The 19,676-nt window shown below is 35.7% G+C and overlaps 2 protein-coding genes across 2 annotated transcripts in view; one reads left to right on the top strand and one right to left on the bottom strand.

Annotated features, from left to right (window-relative positions):
• Positions 1-4,277, bottom strand: part of LOC124455416 (sodium bicarbonate cotransporter 3-like) — a 29,675-nt gene extending 25,398 nt beyond the window's left edge. The window contains exons 1-2 of the mRNA XM_047006059.1: positions 4,129-4,277; positions 3,932-4,031 (exon numbers count right to left, since the gene is read on the bottom strand). Coding sequence (XP_046862015.1) covers positions 3,932-4,031; positions 4,129-4,218 — 190 coding nt within the window. The 5' untranslated portion in view covers positions 4,219-4,277. The remainder of the gene's footprint in view (positions 1-3,931; positions 4,032-4,128) is intronic.
• Positions 4,278-9,095: 4,818 nt separating this feature from the next.
• LOC124455706 (adiponectin receptor protein 1-like) lies at positions 9,096-19,236 on the top strand. The gene is made up of 5 exons (XM_047006346.1): positions 9,096-9,532; positions 12,248-12,732; positions 13,953-14,140; positions 17,664-17,857; positions 19,036-19,236. The coding sequence occupies exons 1-5, from the start codon at positions 9,284-9,286 to the stop codon at positions 19,147-19,149; spliced, it is 1,230 nt and encodes a 409-aa protein (XP_046862302.1). The 5' UTR covers positions 9,096-9,283; the 3' UTR covers positions 19,150-19,236.
• The last annotated feature ends 440 nt before the right edge of the window (positions 19,237-19,676 follow it).

Genomic DNA, 19,676 nt, shown 5'->3' on the forward strand with positions numbered 1-19,676 from the left:
TAATTGGCAACATTAGAAAGTAACTTGGCAACTGCCATTTGAAAAGGTAACTAAAATCAACAATAAGAACAGGTGCGCTACGTGAACAAAATAAGGCTATAAAATAGATATAAAAAATTCATAAATTAAGCTATTTACAAAGCATTGGATATAAGAAATAATATTTTATGATACTATGCAAGGTTTTTAAGGTTAAGTTATTTTCAGATGTAAGAAATATTTCTTTTATAATAGTTATGTGACCTGCAATTTTTGTTTGAAAAGAGGAAAAGAGTATGCTCTCTCCAACTTCAACTGATACAAAAAATTTTCATTTTGAGTTATTAGAACGTGGTTGTGGTTGGCAAATCCGCAAAGACTGCTTGAAATATTCCGTTCAGTTACAGCTGAATGTCTTATCTTTAAAATTGAACAAGTTATAGTAGGGAAGTGTAATAATTTCAACGCCAATCACTATGATCTGCCCACGCATGCATAAATTGTTGTCAGCTACCGTGCATGTATTGCATAAATTGTAGCAAGCACAAACGATTTGGAAATTTAACACACCTTCTGATCGTGTGTACGTTTTTTCAGTATCCATGCAGTTGCGTTTACGTTTGATGTGCAAGCTACGTCATGACCGCCATTTTGGATTGTTTTAATAAAGGAATTTCCTTATTTACACTGCAAATAAGCTACAACATGGCAAACATTCCATTGTTCTCTCACTCCCAGAGAAATGGTGGCACACCTCCTACTGGTATTTGGGGCTCGATTGTTGCTGAATAATGTAAATTCTAAGGTTTGTCTAATTTCTAAGATAACAGTTTTCTTTTAAAGCAACCAAAAGTATGCAAACTCCAATAGATTGCACGCAGTAAACAACTCCCTCCCTCTCCCTAAGCCAACAATCAATTCCTATTCCATATCTATAGGATTTAGCTTTCTATCCGAAATCTATAGGATCTAGCTTCCTAACGCAAATCTGCGCAAGTCCCCTTTCAACTAACGCATTGTGTTCTTTGTTTCGCCTAAAGAATGTTATCAAACCTATCAGGGAAACTAATATCTTGGACCAAGCATTTTTATTATCGCCATTTTTTGATCTAAAATGTTCCATTAGTAACATAATAGTTATCAGTTCATTCTAGTGTTGTTCAAGACTTCAACAACTCATTGGGGCCAGCAAGCTTGGGTGTAGGGAAACTCACAAAAATACAAAGCACAAAATACATCGACATATCAACCCATGAAGACAGTGCTACGTTTTTTGTTTGCTCCTGTGTCTATGTGTTCCGTCATTAATTCCTGATAGAGAAGGTCGGGTTCTTAAACTATCACGTGTTATTATTAAGTATTAATGAGGTATGTCTTGAAAATAATCTTCAGCTGCGGTCTGTCAACTTTGACAGTAGACCTATTTCTTTGACACCTGAGCAAAGAAACATCCTAGAAAAGGATAGTTTTGTAAATGTGATGCATGGGTGTTATAAAATCCATTGCTAGCCGATATTTTTTGAAGTATAACGAGAAACAAACACCGCAGAAAAGGTCCATTATATGTGGGTAGTGACATCATTCGATAACCGAGTAAAAACATTAAAAAATTTATGCCGTGGAAAGGTTGTCCTAACTCTGTCTTAAATTCATTCATCAATAAACTATTAATGAACCAAATTCAATCGTCAATAAACTATTCATGAAATAAATTAGATCATCAATAAACTATTCATAAACCAAATTCAATCATCAATAAACTATTGATGAACCAAATTCAATCATCAATAAACTATTGATGAAATAAATTCGATCATCAATAAAATATTAATGAACCAAATTCAATCATTAATAAACTATTGATAAACCAAATTCAATCATCAACGAACTCAAACGCCAACATAGTACATCGAATTATTTATCGCACAAACTCAAACCACTGATCAAAATCCACTTAAAATCTTGATACGATTTCCTGCAAGTTTCATAAGGAACAAAAAATTGCGCATAGTTGTCATATAATGCTCATATTCAAAACTACGTAAATGTCACATCAGACCGGTTTAACACATCATTATTTTTGACACAAAAAAGATCGCTTTTTTCCTTTTCAATTAATATAATCCGCCCCACCCCCCTCTATCTCCCTCTGAAAATGTAAGCGTTTTCAAACGAAAACGCAATAGTGTGGACTGGGTCTTATAGACTTCGATAAATGAACTCGCAGCAGACAAGTGGGCAGTTTTTGTTTCCCATTGGACCCTCACATTAATTTTTTAAAACATGAACTAATCAGTCGAATCAATCGAATATCGCACGCATTTGTTATTCATTGAAATCAAGGCCCGTTCAAAAGATCCGATTTGTCGAATTCGATTGAAAACATAGAATGAGCCTCCGTACCGTACGTCTAAAAAATCGTATGGAAATAGAACTTGCTTTATTTTTATCTGACAAAATCAAAGCAAGCCGATTATTTACAAACTTCTCATCCTCCATACTTTCTAAATTTGGTGTGGTGCGAAAAATTAGATTTGAAAAGACTTGGATGGAAACAAGAACAAAAACTAAATAAGTAAAATATATTGATGAATGAAATATGGATAGAACAAAGAGCTCCACCCTCAACTATTAATTTCCAAAAGAACATAAATTGGCAACAAATTATCGGAGCGTCATATTTGAACAAGGAAACAAAAGTCTAAGCTGAGCCAACCGGATCAGACAGATCAGATCATGATCGGATCGTGTGAATTGGCCTTTATATCGCTATCGCTACATAAAATACACTCCTACTTCAAAATTAAAACCTCTTTATTTTTATCTTTATCTTATTAGAGTGCAGTGACTATACAGTGAATCCAATAAATTGCCAGTTCCTGCCATGTATATCTTATTACGCACGTAATAACCATGATTTCGCACTGGAATTTTCATTAAATATGCTAAAAAATTTAACTACAAACCTCTAACACAAGCATAAAATCATTATATTTTTAGGAACCCCAAATATTTTAGTTTGAATGAACAAGGTTCATGTGAGATCACACATTGAAACCTGAGGATATTTTGGCAAAAAAGGGAGGGATGGGGGGCATAGTATCCAGATGGTTTATTTCAGGCCAAGATTAAAGGCAACTGCTAGTAATAATTCCGAGGATAAATTCATGGATATTAACAGTGAATAAGTGTGCATGATATTTGAGCATGACAATAAATATAATACTGATATATAATTTGCATAGAAAACTGTTTTTATTCTCAGTGACACAAAAAATATTCAAACAGTCAGGGTAGGTACAGTGTTTAATTGTTCAACCTGAAACGTTTTTCCTTACTACTAAAGTTCATACATGTTTGGACAAAGCAATTAATATTGTGTTGTAATAAATGGGCAGAAACTGAACAAACAATATATAACACAGTATGCGCAGCAATCTATATGTAAATCAAGCGGCAAACTGTACAATTATAGACAGGCAGGCCAATAGCTTAACACTTAAAGGACACTTCATTGCATGGTTTTGACATATAAAGATTGCGAGCCATTCGCAATTCACAGTACTCCAATATACATTTCGATTCCCTTAATTACGAAATCTGTTTAATTTATTACTACAGCGTGTGATTTCGACCGACAGTAAACAGCAAGACATGAATTCAGATAAAAACAGAAATTCATCGTACGTCGTAGAAGGCAAACCAAGATTTTATCAAATAAGCATACTCGATAGAGTACAAGACATCAAAAATTCAAAATGACAAACTCCAATGGCCAATTGTTTGAAATTTTCTAGATACAAAATACATTTCCCAATCTGGAGTTTTTCATTCAAGTTATTTCTCTCGTTTTCGGAAATCGTTTAAAGTTTAAAAAAACCGGGACGTCAATATTATCCTACCATTACATCACAAGCGTAGCGACCGAGGCATTCAAATACAAATTCATTACCTTTTATTTCAGTCTCGTCAACAGTAAAGGAAAATTGTGCAATTGGATCAGGTGTATTATGTTCATCGTGCAATCGTTGAAGAAGCGAGCTCATCTGGGGCTAACAGAATACAAACAAAGTCAAACACAATAAATACATGTTGCAATCCTCTAGTTTACTTTATAGACAATATGCAAGCTCAAAAATTGCAGCTAACCCTTCTCACAGATGATGTTGACGTTTCGTTGTTGTCATCTAACGGACGTTCGGAAATTTCCTCATGTACGCCACTTTCCTCTGTCGACATGTTGATTAGTTTTCACAAAGCAACAACAAACAAGCTTTTGCAATTATTTACAAATCAGCAAAGCCCTCGAAACATACGTTCGTCCGTTAAATATAACTCCAATATATTTACGTCGTTTGCATATTCATTTAGTCATCATTGACTTGTTTGTACCCAAATGTCGAGATATTAGAAGAGATTGCTCTCCAATCAAATACAACCATAAAAACGTAGTGATATTTTATAATAAATGTGTAATTTCTAGAGCGTAATTAATTTTGGGTACTCCTCGTTGGCAACTATAGTTGGAAAAAAACAACATTGTTGTCGATTTCAGTTAACTTTTCAAATGGCGGTCACCAAGTTACTTTCTAATGTTGCCAACTACATTTCAAAATGTGGAATATTCGATATGAACTTGTCAACTTGAGTTCACAAGTTGTGTACTTGAGTACTGAAATTGTGAACTAAAGTTGCGAAGTACAAGCAAACGCGAAAGGTCTTTGTACCCTGTAGACATTTGGCAATGAATCCGTTCAGTAAGCAAGGAAAAGCTTTAGCAATTCTAATCCGTTTGACGGCCCTCTAAGAGTGTAATAATGCGATACGCCGTTAACATTACGTAATAAATTTACAGTAAATGTGGCACTAAAAGCGTATCGTTGAATTTCAAATGCAGGAGTACCCTGCATACTGTGCCCTCGACGTCTGTTGCCACTCGTAACAACTACAGACGACTCATCAAAGAAATGTATTCGGTTGCAATCAATCAATGAAATATTTGCTACGTACGCTTCTAACTTCTCCATAACGTCCGGCCGTTCTGTCTCTCGAGGAATTTGAGTTATTATCTTGTAAGAGTAACCAAGATCTTTATTAAAAATTCTACTAATGGATGACCTGCTAGGCATGTTTGCTGAAAGGCAAACCTTGTTATTTTCTAGGTGTTGCTGAATCTCTTTTGCGTAAATAGATGGTTTATTAATTTTTAGATATTCAGTGCATGTAAAACGTCATCTGTACGCGTGGTTCGAACATCACGTTCGCTCTGGCGAGGTGCAATAGAACCAGTGTCTACCCATAGATCTATTAAATTTGATATAGTCTTATACGGTAGGTTTAGTTGTTTCGAAATGATTGTCAAACACTCGTTATTTAACCACCTTTCAAGTATTTCATTTCTTACTTCTATTGGTAAAGCTTTTCTTTGCTTACTGAACGGATTCATTGTCAAATGTCTACAGGGTACAAAGACCTTTTACGTTTGCTTGTACTTCGCAACTTTAGTTCACAACTTCAGTACTCAAGTACACAACTTGTGAAATTAAGTTGACAAGTTCATATCGAATATTCCATATTTGGAAATGTAATTAGCAACATTAGAAAGTAACTTGGCAACCGCCATTTGGAAAGTTAACTGAAATCATATTTGTAAATGATGATCGTCCATTTACATAATAGTTTTAACTGAAATCGACAATAATTTTGGCATGACTAAAGTTATCAGCTCGTCTGTTCACATTTGTTTTGACGGCGGGCAGTCCCGTCGATCGAGCATCGTTTACATTTAAAGTGCTTCTATGACGAAAACTTAACATCACAAAATCATCGATTTTAGCTTTCAATAGTTTAAACACATATCAATTATTGCTTTCGTAAAATGTAAGCAAAAATAATAAAATAACGAGGGAGTTATGAACATTTGAAATGGCCAATTTTCCTGTCCGCCATTAAAATATATATGCAATCAGCAAAGGTCTATGACGTCATAATCTTAACACGGCAAGAAGCGCACATTGGAAAGTATACAAAATAATACATAAATAGAGCAAACAAATGCCAAATTCATCGAGTTCTAGCTCGCTCTCAGAGTCTTTGATCGAGACAAACGCATCGGTTTCTTCATCGGAATTTGTGACGGCAACTTCGAACGAATCTAATTCGGAAATTTTGCCATTTGCCGATAATATTGAACCGCTTGCTTCGCCCGATGAAATTGCTGAATACGAAGCTGTAGTCGTAGAAGAACGGCGGGTTGAAGACATGCTGCAAGATCGTTTGATCTGAATCGTCTGCCGTTAGCTATGATAACTTTATGGAAACATACAATTTGACCAATATTAAAGGGGTGAATGTGGCCATTGTTCGTTGGATCTTGTTGTCAACCCTCAAGAGTGTCGATGCTGCATGGAAAGAGAGCAATGCCGTGGTAAAATGTATCAGTACGAAATCGATGAAAGAAAATGCATTTTGGATCACCCTGGCTTTAACGAAGTTTGCCTGAGCGAATTTGTTTTTCAAATAGCAGCTTCATTAGGTTTTAATAAAGCCAGTAGGTTTAAATCTTCTTTGTTCATGCTGGATACAGACACTTCAATTTGTATTTCCTTTAAAACCTTAGTATAAATGTATATTATATATTCGAAGTTTGCCTGGATATATTATTGCTTTCCTCAAATTGTGTAAATTTATCATCTGCAATATATGTAAGTATATAATAGTTGTAACTTGTGCTAACGCCGCTCTCTTGACGTTGTTGGTGTTGGTGATTTCTTCCAAATAGTAGGTACGGCACCAGGTTTGAGCCGTCTAGTCATACCACTCAAATGGAATAAACGCTCAAAACAATCTTCGAGAAGTGATTCGAACAAATCATAAATCGAATTTCGCGCGAGCTCGGATAAAAATTTGCGCGCTTCGTCTGAACAAATTTAACCCAAATTCTTCTCGAAAACTCGTCATTTGGGCTTTTATGCAAAGAAATGCCTGTACTTCTATCAGTTTTATTACTGCAATCTTGCCCGACACAGCGTGTTGGGATGTTAAAAAATTGAGTTATACAACCTTTTAAATCTCTATTTGTATTTTGTGTTATATTGTAAACAGCCGCGAGTTAAGACTATGACGTCACAAGCACCTTCCTTGAAAATTAAATATGGCGCCTTTTAATGGCGGCTTTTAAAGTTCAAGTTTTATCGCTACGTAACTCGAGCAGCATTAAGTATATTGCGATAAAATTTCGCCAGAAGACATTTTTTTGCATACACTTTTAATCTATGAAAAAAATGAGAGGCAAAACTTTCGTCATAGTAGCACTTTAAGAACAGGTGCGCAACGTGAACAAAATAAGGGTACAAAATAGATATAAAAAATACATAAATTAAGCTATTTACAAAGCATTGGATATAAGAAATAATATTTTATGATATTATGCAAGGTTTTTAAGGTTAAGTTATTTTCAGATGTAAGAAATATTTCTTTTATAATAATTATGCGAGCTGCAATTTTTGTTTGAAAAGAAGAAAAGAGTATGCTCTCTCCAACTGATACAAAAAATTTTTATTTTGAGTTATTAGAACGTGGTTGTGGTTTGCAAAATCGCAAAGACTGCTTGAAATATTCCGTTCAGTTACAGCTGAATGTCTTATCTTTAAAAATGAACAAGTTATAGTAGCTAAGTGTCTTGAGAACCATATTCAATAGCCCGGGCAGAGGCAGACGGCACCACGACTATTTTCCTCAAGTTAGGCTAAAATACAGAAATGTCAGCAAAAAATTTATCAGCCCCATCTACTTTGGCGCAGTGCCTGACCTGTACATCCTTTTTTTCTTGCCTTACTTCCTGAGTGTCATTTTCAATTCTTTGAGTGTCATTCTCAATTCCACTAAGCTGGATCATCTTAATTAACTACAGTTAGTTATATAATGAAGCAGACATCAAAATTATTTTATATCTTGTTATTTTGTAAGGAACTTATGGAAACAAGTGGTTGAAGATTGTAAGTATTATTGAACGCAATGCAAAACCTGCTCAGCATTTTCGATTCATAAAAACTCAGAGAAGTAATACTTTGCTCTGTTTACTTTCGTAATGAGCATGTTTCCTTCAGTGTCAAATGACAAAATTCTTCTTTCTTTGAAGTAGTCATTCGTCCAACGACGATGTTAATCGTCTTCATGATTTAGCAGAACACGATGCTGGAAATCTTGCCTTTGTAGCTATATATAGCGCTCAGACAAGGATAATGAAAAACTATTGCATTATGCGTTTTCAGATAAAGTTACACAATAAATATCCTATAGTTAGGTACCGGTATTAGTTGTTCCATACGTTTGTAGCTATCTGAATAAAAAGAAGAATTTAAATTACAGTGTAAGTATAAAAACTAGTGTTACACATGACATGACACATCACAAATGACAATTAAGTGAAGAATCGCCCAGCAGCATTGCAATAAAACAAAATTTGAAAAGTGCGAAATGAAGCAATGTTATGAGTGGAATACTATTAGTTAATACTTTTATTAGTTAAAAATCAAAATCAGACACGAAGTGTTTTCGATTAGCTAGTTTATTTCTGGAAATTAGTTTATTGAAAGCAACTATAGACCGTTGTGGGTGTTTAAAGTGTAATAGCAGCATTGTGTTTTACGTACTTAATAATTACTAATTCCATGTGTTGCTTATCTTTTTACTATTTGTGACGCGGATTTGCTAAACATTGTTTCTGAATTTCTCAGCACTCTCCATGATTAAACAAAAAATGAAATGTAAAGAAAGAAAAAATAAAGTTATGAATAAATAATGAAAAAGAAATAAAAGAAAAAATAAAACAAGAAAGAAGAAATAAAATAAGAAATAAGAAATAAGAAGAATTAGAAAATAAGAAATAGAAAAACATCAGAATACATTTTGATGTTCACCATAAATTCTTCAAGGCTGAGTGGCAGGAAATCAAGACATTTTTTGGAAGCATTCCTGTTAAATTTAGTTACTCGTTGCCACTTTTTTGTAACAAAAATAACTGCTACATGTAATAGACTTAAATCACGCCACACATTGTTAGCCAATAGGAATATGGCGAGGATAAGACAGTTCCTTGTGATGGTTGTGGTTCGTCACGGGGCTTTCCCGGTTAGTGTTTGTTCTACAGACTCTGACCTTGGTACTACGTATAGAAGAAACGACTTCAAGTTTGTCTTCAATCTTCATTTTGCTTGCCAAATTTGTCAATGTTTACGGCATTTTGTAACTGCTGCTGTGTTGGTGATTTATTTGTTACGAAATTACGTTGGCAGGCAACGCAATGAAGCGACAGCTTTCCGCTGTAAGGGAAAGAAAAGGAAAGACTACAATGGATAACGATTTCTCTCCGACACAAGATCTATCAAACGAAGACGAACTTATCGAATTGACTGCCGAGGAGTCAACACATGAAGGAAATGTCCATTCAACAAAGAGTTCATCGATGTCGTCTACAACTATAGCGAGCGACCTTGATTATACTCCGCGCGACCGTCAACCAAGTTTACAGGCTGATGCAGATGCTTCTAAGGTATTAATAAGCGCGTTCAATGATAGTATGATATATGTGCCTTATGTGCATATGTTTTTATTATTGCCTTGTGCTTTTTTGTCGCTTTGTATATTTTTCAACTTGCGAAGCTCAACAATTGTTTACATAATGTTTTACCAAGAAACGAAAGTAAACCTCTCGTGTGAGAAAGATACGTAGGAACTAGGAAGTTGTTTTAATTCTGTAGGAGAAATGTTGACATTTGAATAATTTTTGCTCGCCAAGAAACACTTTGCTTTTTGTTATGTGCTTGTTATGTTGCTATCTGAGAACATGTGTTTTGTATTGTGGAGCACGAGGTATAGCTGCTTAGTTAGGATTAAGGAAGGTTTAGTCGATGTTTACTGTAGAGTTTTTCCTGAAAAGATTCATACTAATGTCTCATGCACATTTTATGAATCGCAACACAAACTGTAACAATCATGCCACTTTGAGATTTAAAGTTTGGCTTGGAAAGTTTCCAAAGTTTAAACTTTAAAGTGCATTGTTGTATTTCTTTCTGCTTGATCTCATTGAAATAACAACATGATTGTATTTGCTCTGAGATTAGCTTTTTCGCTTATGCAAGTTTAAAATGTAGTTTGCATAGCAATAATTGATCTTGGTTTTGCTATTTCTAATTTTTAAAGCAAAATTGTCCGGATTTATGAGGTTGTACAAAGCAAACATTATGTCAACCAAGTGTAACAAAGGAAGATTATATTAATCTTTGTATGCATTTGGATAATACTGACACTACACATGTTTCTATTTTGCATTGCCGTCTTTTTTGCTGTCCAATTTATTAACAGTTTCCCTATCTTTCTCACGATCTGTAGGTAGAGCAAGTGAAATGGTAGCTTGTTTATCTAGAGCAAAAAAATGAAACAGAATCATGACTAACAGATAACACATATTCATTATCACAGTTAATGCATAATCATTATCTTACCATTATTTTGATACTTCTTTCATGACATGTGCATGTGTATAAGTGCAGTGTTCATGTTCATATCAGTGCTGTAAAACTAAATTTATCAGATGAGGGGGGCTCTCTTGACGAAGCTGAAGCCTTGAAATTATGAAAAATTACCTATTTCAAAGGTAGAAGGGGGCTCCTCCCCCAAGTGTCCCCCCCACTTCTACAGCACTGGTTCATATGTAGTTTCAAATAAAGAAAGGAATTGCAAGGATATAGGAATAACTTCTTAAAATCATGTTTTTTGCATAAAATAATGTGCAGCTTACTTAATTTTTCGCTCTCTAAAAATATATGAATATGTGCAATTATGTCATAACTTTCCTACCTACCACTAGTTTTCTAGATTTTCCATCAGCAAATGTCAAACAGGAATCTATTTTTTGAGATGCTAGATGCTTCTCTTGTTTTTATTTATCTAACTACTTTTCATGTCTTTATAGCTTTCTCAGCTGTAACTTAACTTTGTCGACAGAATGACATTCTTCCTTCTTGTATGAAGAGTCAATGCTTCCACAAGAAACATGCAATCACACACAGTTCAATAGACAGTTTATGTCTATTAAAGCAAAACATTTTGTCTACATAGTAATTTAACATCTGTATTTTGACAGAGTGACTAGATGCATATGGCTTTGTGACTACACATTAAAATTCTAGTTCTCAATTCTAGGGATTAAAAGAGACAAACCTCAAAACAACTAACTGCTTACCATCCAAGAGCAATAGTGATTGCTCAAAGCATCTTGAGCATCTTCATATCTATTGCCTGAATTAATCATTATCTAAAATGGCATGATGCCTATGCATATCATTTGCTTTTTGCATGATATTATTGTGTTCCTGTGCAGATGCGATGAAATGATGTGGGGAACTCAAAGCACAAATTGATTGTGTAAAAAACGGCCATTCACATTTGAAGGGGGGATGATAAAAATATGTGACTACATTTCAAAAAATTTTTGGGAGAAAGTGGGTTTTGTAATTGATTTTAATTCATTATTCTGCCACACACACACACACACCCCACCCCAATGCGCTTCCGACGCGCCTGCGCTATGTAAATATTTTTTGTCATCTGTGTTGAATCATCACATAATGACATAATCATTAATTATCTGTCAATGCGTAACACAACAAAACTTGCAGTGCAAGATGTCCAGTAGCGAAGTCAGCCCGTTTTTTACTCATACATTTTTGTGTTCAATCAATGGAAAAATTGCTTAAAATTATGCATTGTGGGAGCAAACGATTGGGCTGACTTCGCCACTGAGGTTCTCTACGCTTATAACTTAACGTCTTTAGTTTAATTGTTTTATACTGCTTTCCTGCAATGGCGATTAATGTACATATTCGTTAATATTGTTTAAAAATAAAAGTCTCTCCGGATTTTATAATTAATTTATTGAGCTTTCGACTCGTTATCTATTTACAGTAGATGCTTAGAGCAGCTTGTAGACGCCTAGAGCGTCTAATTGGATTAGCTGGTGGATTAATATGATTGGATGGGGTGAAATGCGTTGCCATGGGTTTTGGTGTATTGTGCATGTGATTGGTGTTGATATTATTAGAGAACGAAGCAACGAGTCGAAAGCTCAATAAAATTATTTATAAAATCCGGAGAAACTTTTATTTTTAAACAATATTATGCTTGGATTACCAATTTTTAACATTCATTATTGTATATATTATTTTCGGGTACTGTACATTTATTACTAAATCTCTCCAATTTTTAGACTTTGATTGGCCGAGGTGAAGAAAATCTTCAAGTATTGTTTCAAAACGTGAAGAATCGCATTCATGTGAAAGAAGCCGCTGACTCAGCTAAAGGCTTAGCGAGACACGTGATCGAAGCGGGTAAACGAGGCTGGCGCGTGGTTGGTCATGGGGAATTACCTGAGTGGTTGCGTGATAATGACTTCATTGATCATGGTCATCGCCCTCCTCTAGATTCATTCAAACTGTGTTTCCAGAGTATTTTCTACATTCACGCTGAGACGGGAAACATTTGGACGCATTTGTTGGGTTTCATTGCGTTTGTCGTCGTAGCGCTGTGTTTTTACATTCGACCTCTGTCTGTTGGTATGCCCTTTCCGAAAGATTTGAAAGAAAAATTTGTCTTTGGTGCGTTCTTTGGTGGAGCGCTTTTCTGTTTAGCTTTTTCTACTCTTTATCATACAATGGGCTGTCATTCTTATAAAGTTTCGAATATATTTAGCAGGTAAATTGCAACAATGAAACATTCTGTATTTCTATCAGTTAAACCTTACCCACAAGCAAACTCTCCTCTACACTAGTCAACTCTTCATTTCACCTGCACGTCACTTAACCCTCCATATGACCATAGTTGCTAAAATGACCACATCAGTCAAGCATTTCACTTAACCCTCCATATGACCATAGTTGCTAAAATGACCAAATCAGTCAAGCATTTCACTTAACCCTCCGTATGACCATAGTTGCTAAAATGACCAAATCAGTCAAGCATTTCACTTAACCCTCCATATGACCATAGTTGCTAAAATGACCAAATCAGTCAAGCATTTCACTTCACCCTCCATATGACCATAGTTGCTAAAATGACCAAATCAGTCAAGCATTTCACTTAAACCTCCATATGACCATAGTTGCTAAAATGACGAAATCAGTCAAGCATTTCACTTAACCCTCCATATGACCATAGTTGCTAAAATGACGAAATCAGTCAAGCATTTCACTTAACCCTCCATATGACCATAGTTGCTAAAATGACCAAATCCAGTCAAGCATTTCACTTAACCCTCCATATGACCATAGTTGCTAAAATGACCAAATCAGTCAAGCATTTCACTTAAACCTCCATATGACCATAGTTGCTAAAATGACCAAATCAGTCAAGCATTTCACTTAAACTTCAATATGACCATAGTTGCTAAAATGACCAAATCAGTCAAGCATTTCACTTAAACCTCCACATGACCATAGTTGCTAAAATGACCAAATCAGTCAAGCATTTCACTTAACCCTCCATATGACCATAGTTGTTAAAATGACTAAATCATTCAAGCATTTCACTAATTAAACTTTACTAAAAATTTAAAGGCGAAACAAAATGTAAAAGAGTTTCCCAAACCCAGCTGGCTTTAGTGCTTTATTGTGTAAATAACAAGGGAGAATTACAGATTTGCAGAGATTGGTTACTGTCTGCCCAGAGTGCATCAAGTACTGAGTCATGTTTTATTAGAAGTATTAGCTGAAGCGCTAGTCTTAATAGTTATAGAATTTACCGTTATACGGAAAATTCGATCAAATAGCTACATACAAACGCTGGTTATCAATACGCGTATGCACTTGAAACATTGGATCGGATTTGAGCATGATACGCGTATGCACTTGAAACATTGGATCGGACTTGAGCATGATTGAAATGCTAAAGTTTTGTTATTATTTAATTTACGGTAGGTTGGACTACACTGGAATAGCACTGTTGATCGTTGGGTCATTCATTCCGTGTCTCTATTATGGCTTCTTTTGTTATATAAAGACAAAAATAATCTACATGACACTTGTGTCTATTCTTGGACTTGGGTGTGTATTTGTCGCCATGTGGGAAAAATTCAACACTCCAAAGTACAGGGCGCTACGAGCAGGTAACGTGATTGACTTCAAAATGATCAGTTTTTAATTTCTTTCAAAATATTTCCTGCAATATGCATCACGATCCAGCGTACAGTACCGCTCGAGTATTTGTTAACATACGTTACGCGTATGAAACGCGTATTATACGAAAAACATACGCGTATGATGCGAGAACGATACATGTATGATACGAAAAGCATACGCGTATGAAACGAGAGCGATACGCGTATGATACGAGAATGATACGCGTATGATACGAGAGCGATACGCGTATGATGCGAGAGCGTTACGCGTATGATACGAGAATGATACGCGTATGATACGAGAACGATACGCGTATGATACGAGAACTATACGCGTATGATACGAGAACGATACACGTATGATACGAGAACGATACGCGTATGATACGAGAATGATACACGTATGATACGAGAATGATACACGTATGATACGAGAACGATACACGTATGATACGAGAACGATACACGTATGATACGAGAACGATACGCGTATGATACGAGAACGATACGCGTATGATACGAGAATGATACGCGTATGATACGAGAATGATACGCGTATGATACGAGAACTATACGCGTATGATACGAGAACTATACGCGTATGATACGAGAACGATACGCGTATGATACGAGAGCGATACGCGTATGATACGAGAGCGATACGCGTATGATACGAGAACGATACGCGTATGATACGAGAATGATACGCGTATGATACGAGAACGATACGCGTATGATACGAGAACGATACGCGTATGATACGAGAACAATACGCGTATGATACGAGAACGATACGCGTATGATACGAGAACGATACGCGTATGATACGAGAATGATACGCGTATGATACGAGAACTATACGCGGATGATACGAGAATGATACACGTATGATACGAGAGCGATACGCGTATGATACGAGAACGATACGCGTATGATACGAGAATGATACGCGTATGATACGAGAACGATACACGTATGATACGAGAACGATACGCGTATGATACGAGAATGATACGCGTATGATACGAGAGCGATACGCGTATGATACGAGAACGATACGCGTATGATACGAGAATGATACGCGTATGATATGAGAATGATACGCGTATGATACGAGAATGATACGCCTATGATACGCAAAATTATGTCAACAAATACGCGAGCGGTGCTGCATATAGCAAAGAAAAAATAAATTCATAACTTTCAAATTTCAGCGAAGGTTTTTCAGCGCAACAATTTTTTTTGGGCTTATGCACTTTTTGGCATTGATAGAAAACATTTGTATTCTTGTGTGTTAAACACTCCAGAGCATGAGCAATGAGTGATGTGAATGAAAGTAGTGATGAAAGACATAATTTTGTATAAAATTGTCTTCTTGTGAAAGTATCGTCGATGTCTCTTCTATCATAACACCATAATATTTTTCATTTCTATATTTTTGTGATTGTAGCGATGATGATTAGAAATTGTTGATGACTTAAACCATTTGACATTGTCACTATTGAGATAGATTGGGCTGCATGTTTACAAATTGCTAGACACTAAAAATTTTGGTATAGAACGCTGCGAACAAAGAAGTTCACTATTAACACACAAATTTTCCTTGTTAGCATGCATACACACTTAACATTAAGGTACTGGGATTGTGTAAAGCATAATATAGCATGGTTTCTTTTTTTTCTCCTACTGTACTTAGACATAGGTATTGAAGTGTCGGCAATTACATTATGTCTTCGTCAGTACATTAGTTTATGGCTGGCGTCATTTCGAATAAAATAGCGTACTTTCATTGGCCCAGAAACATTTTTTGTCCATTACACGTAGTTTTACAAACTTCCATTACGCGTAGTTTTACGAACAAATGTAAACAAATTTCGTAAAGCAAACGGCAAAAGTTTTGAAAACGCAAAAAAAAACAAAAGACCTTGTACTAATGTATGTCGAAGGGAGAACACTCGGAAAGTGAGTTTTATTGTCCAGACGACACAATTTCATAGGATTCATTTTTTACGTATGTAACTAGAGGAGTGAAAGCCAACCCTGGCAGGACAAGAAAAGAACGAAGGCTTTGTTCAAGATCATATAATGCCATGACATCGCTCACTCGGTGGGCGTCCTCTATAGCTACAAAAACACTTCGATCCGATATTCAGTTCTCTGTTTATAAGGGCTTTTATTAATTATTTGCAGGTGAAAAATGTAATCATATTTTTATATGAAAAGTAGAAATATCATAACATGCATCATGCAGAAAACAAATACGTGTTAAGTTGTTTTTTAGTTGCAGACTTTTTTATTTAGTGCTTTTTTCACAATCCTTTTTCATTATGGCGAAAAGGACCGTAAGAAAAAAGATATTTATACTGTGTTTGCATATAGGCGTATACAAACCTAGGTGATCATTGGGACAACTCGAGAGCTAATCATTGTAAGCCCGAGTCCAATGGTCATGCACCTGCTCGAGAGTTCTCACTAACGTCTCCGAGGTTTGCATTAGCCTGTGGAAATGCACGGGAAAATATTTTATTTCTTTTATGAAATAAAAATCTTTCGAAAATGATAAATTTAAAACAAATGTTTTAATTTATCCACAGTTAAAATGTTTGTCGTTCATCTGAAATTTGATGCTGCTATGAAACGAAGTACTTACTTTTATTAATATTGTACTTACCAAAAATGTAAATTCCATGAAGCATTTCGTCAAGAGTTAACGTGGAAAAACATTTCTCCGCGGTTTCTTACCTCTTACACGTATATCGAGTCGTGAGCCATTGATCGATTAAAATTTTGCGCAAGTCACTTTTTCCTGTCTTCACTAGTTATGCATCATTATAGAATTTTACCGATATACCGAATAACCGATATTAAAATGCCGATATTGTGCCGATACCGATATTTTATGTCATTTTACGAAACTTTAACATCATAAAGTATGCCACTTTGTGCTCACCAGGGACTGTTCATTTAATAAAAATATCTTATCACACGAGTATTGAAATTTATGCGCAAAAAAACGGTGAAATAAAAATCATATGCCTAAAATTTCTGAGCATCTAATTGGACATACGATTTTCTTCACTAATGAAAAGTGTCGTATCTGCAATCTGATTGGATATGCGATATTTTTCACTAGTGACAAATTGCATATCGTCATTGATGGACAGCATTAAAATTAAAGAAAACAAAATGATCTTTTTTTATTTCATTTATCAATGGCTTTTCAATTTGCCAAGACGCTATCCGTGAGCGAATTCAATATAAATGTAAGAAAGAGAAGAAGAAGAACAGCAGCACATTTGATTTCTTCTGTAATTTTCATCGTCGAAACATGACTTTCGAGGCATGGACAATAATCCCGTCAAGCAACTAAATGAATATCTAAGCGAGTCTATTAAGCTTTTGCCCGAAAGAAAAAGATAACGTAAAATACGAACCTACTTCCTTCGTGCACCACAAGTCTTTAAGCCTTTCAACTTTACAATGACATTCCATTCTGTTTTTAATTTTAAAGCGGTATTTGTTGGTCTCGGATGTTCTGGTGTTGTACCATGTCTTCACATACTGATCGCCCATGGACTGACAATTGCCTCAAAACAAGCCTCGCTTGGTTGGCTCCTATTGATGGCGTTTCTCTATTTAACTGGCGCCTTGCTGTATGCAACACGTATACCGGAACGCTTTTTTCCTGGAAAATGTAACATATGGGTAAGTATTGTTCTACCGCGTATGTTGGAGTAAAAATTTAGAACTTTTTATTTTTCGGCGACTTTTTTGTGAAGCGTTCATTGCTATTTTTTATCCTGAAACGAAAACTCACTGCACGCCTTTGCTGGGAGGAGCTGTGTCTTGTTCCAACCGGTTCTACCCAATGATTTAGAACCCAATCTAGATGTCTAACTACTGTGTCAAGGTTATTGAACTAAATATAACTGGAAGGCTACCTTCACTCGAAAGTTTGAAGTCGAAGGCGGCAGCATTCTTCCCAGTCTTTCCGCGATTATGATAAACACGGCCAAAACAAAATATTTCAGTGTTTTTGAAAAAAAACGTGAAACAAAGGAAATAAATCGCAAAAATAGTTTCAGAAAGATGTGTAAATTGGTACATCTCATTCATAGCAATATTTTTACGGTAGTGCATTATTAAAGCAATCGTTTTTGAGGAAAAAACGCAAAGCTGTATTGTTATGTTCACATTTCCTTAAAAAAATCTTTAACCACTAATGAGACTGACATAAAAACACATTCGAAGAGCTCCTGAACGTAAACAAATATATTTTATATAAGTGCTATTTACGAAAAACGTTGTTGTTTCATCTTACTCCGGCCAGAATGAATCAGAGCACAAATCTTTGCCATTTGTAAGTTTCACGTTTAAGAAATATTTGTTCGGCAGGAAACTCAAATTTCAGGAATCACGCATCGCGTGGCTGAACTCGCGTGATTTGACTCCCAGACACGCTTCTGGGAGTGAGATCACACAAAATTTTGGCTTCATTTCGCGTGTTACCGATATATCAGAGGGTAGCCTTCCCATTATATTTAGTTCAATGGACAAAGTAAGGCAGGGACGTCATCTTGAAAGGTGGCAAACCTCAAAATCAGAAATAAGTTAAAACAAAGTTTAAAAAAAACCATCCTATCAAACATTTTAAGAATCCAACCTAAACTTTCAACTTTGCAACTGTATAACAACTAAGGAGAAGCAGATTTTAATCGTAAATATCGTCAATTTTGCCGCCTTTCAAGATCAAAGCTTGCCTTGTTCGTTACTGTACAATTTCGGCGGAGTCAGATATCTAGTAGAATGGGTTCTAGGTCATTGGTTCTACCATTACAGGTCTTTCGTTGCCTACGAAGTTCTGATTTATTTTTTTCTTTCAGTTTCAAAGCCATCAAATTTTTCATATATTGGTCGTCGCTGGAGCGTTTGTTCATTTTCACGGTGTTTGTCAAATGGCATATTATAGATTTGCCGTCGGCTCATGCCCTGGGTAGTGCTCAAGACATGGATTTAGATTCACAGCTTATTATTTAAGTTAAGTGTAATAAGGTAATATATAATTGTGATTTTAGGAAGTGTTACACTGAGTTGTTTTTTTTTGAATCCTGTTTTCAAATCCACCTGCATGCATGCAGTAGCGGATTACTAACTACGTACGTAGACTAAGACAAAGCTGGGGCCTTCAAGTAAAATCTATAGATGCTTGATGTTTGGGCATGTAGATCGTTCAAGTTAGAGTGCTGAGCCGCCAGCTGAGAAATGTAGGTGTTGATCTTCACTAACCTTTCGAATATTCCCACTCTCTGTCTCTTTGCTTTCGAGTTTTCCCCTCAAGATATCTCCACAGCGAGTTGTTTGCGTCCATTGTTTTCTACCTATACTTTGTTTATACTTCTCCTCTTTGGTCTTCCGCTAAATTCGGCATCTTTCTAGCGATATTCAACCCCTTTGTTGAACACAATCTTAGCCTGGTGTCTCTATACCTTTGTTTATTAGCCCTTTGTCTCCCAGCGTTGCCGTA

This window comes from Xenia sp. Carnegie-2017, unplaced genomic scaffold (genome assembly GCF_021976095.1).
Source record: "Xenia sp. Carnegie-2017 unplaced genomic scaffold, XeniaSp_v1 HiC_scaffold_4, whole genome shotgun sequence".
NCBI lineage: Eukaryota > Metazoa > Cnidaria > Anthozoa > Malacalcyonacea > Xeniidae > Xenia > Xenia sp. Carnegie-2017.

Excerpts from the sequence above, each read along its gene's own strand:
- LOC124455706 (XM_047006346.1), top strand. The coding sequence starts at position 9,284 with ATGAAGCGACAGCTTTCCGCTGTAAGGGAAAGAAAAGGAAAGACTACA. Across the intron at positions 12,733-13,952 it reads GTTTCGAATATATTTAGCAG|GTTGGACTACACTGGAATAG; the intron begins GTAAATTGCAAC and ends AATTTACGGTAG. Across the intron at positions 14,141-17,663 it reads GTACAGGGCGCTACGAGCAG|CGGTATTTGTTGGTCTCGGA; the intron begins GTAACGTGATTG and ends TTAATTTTAAAG.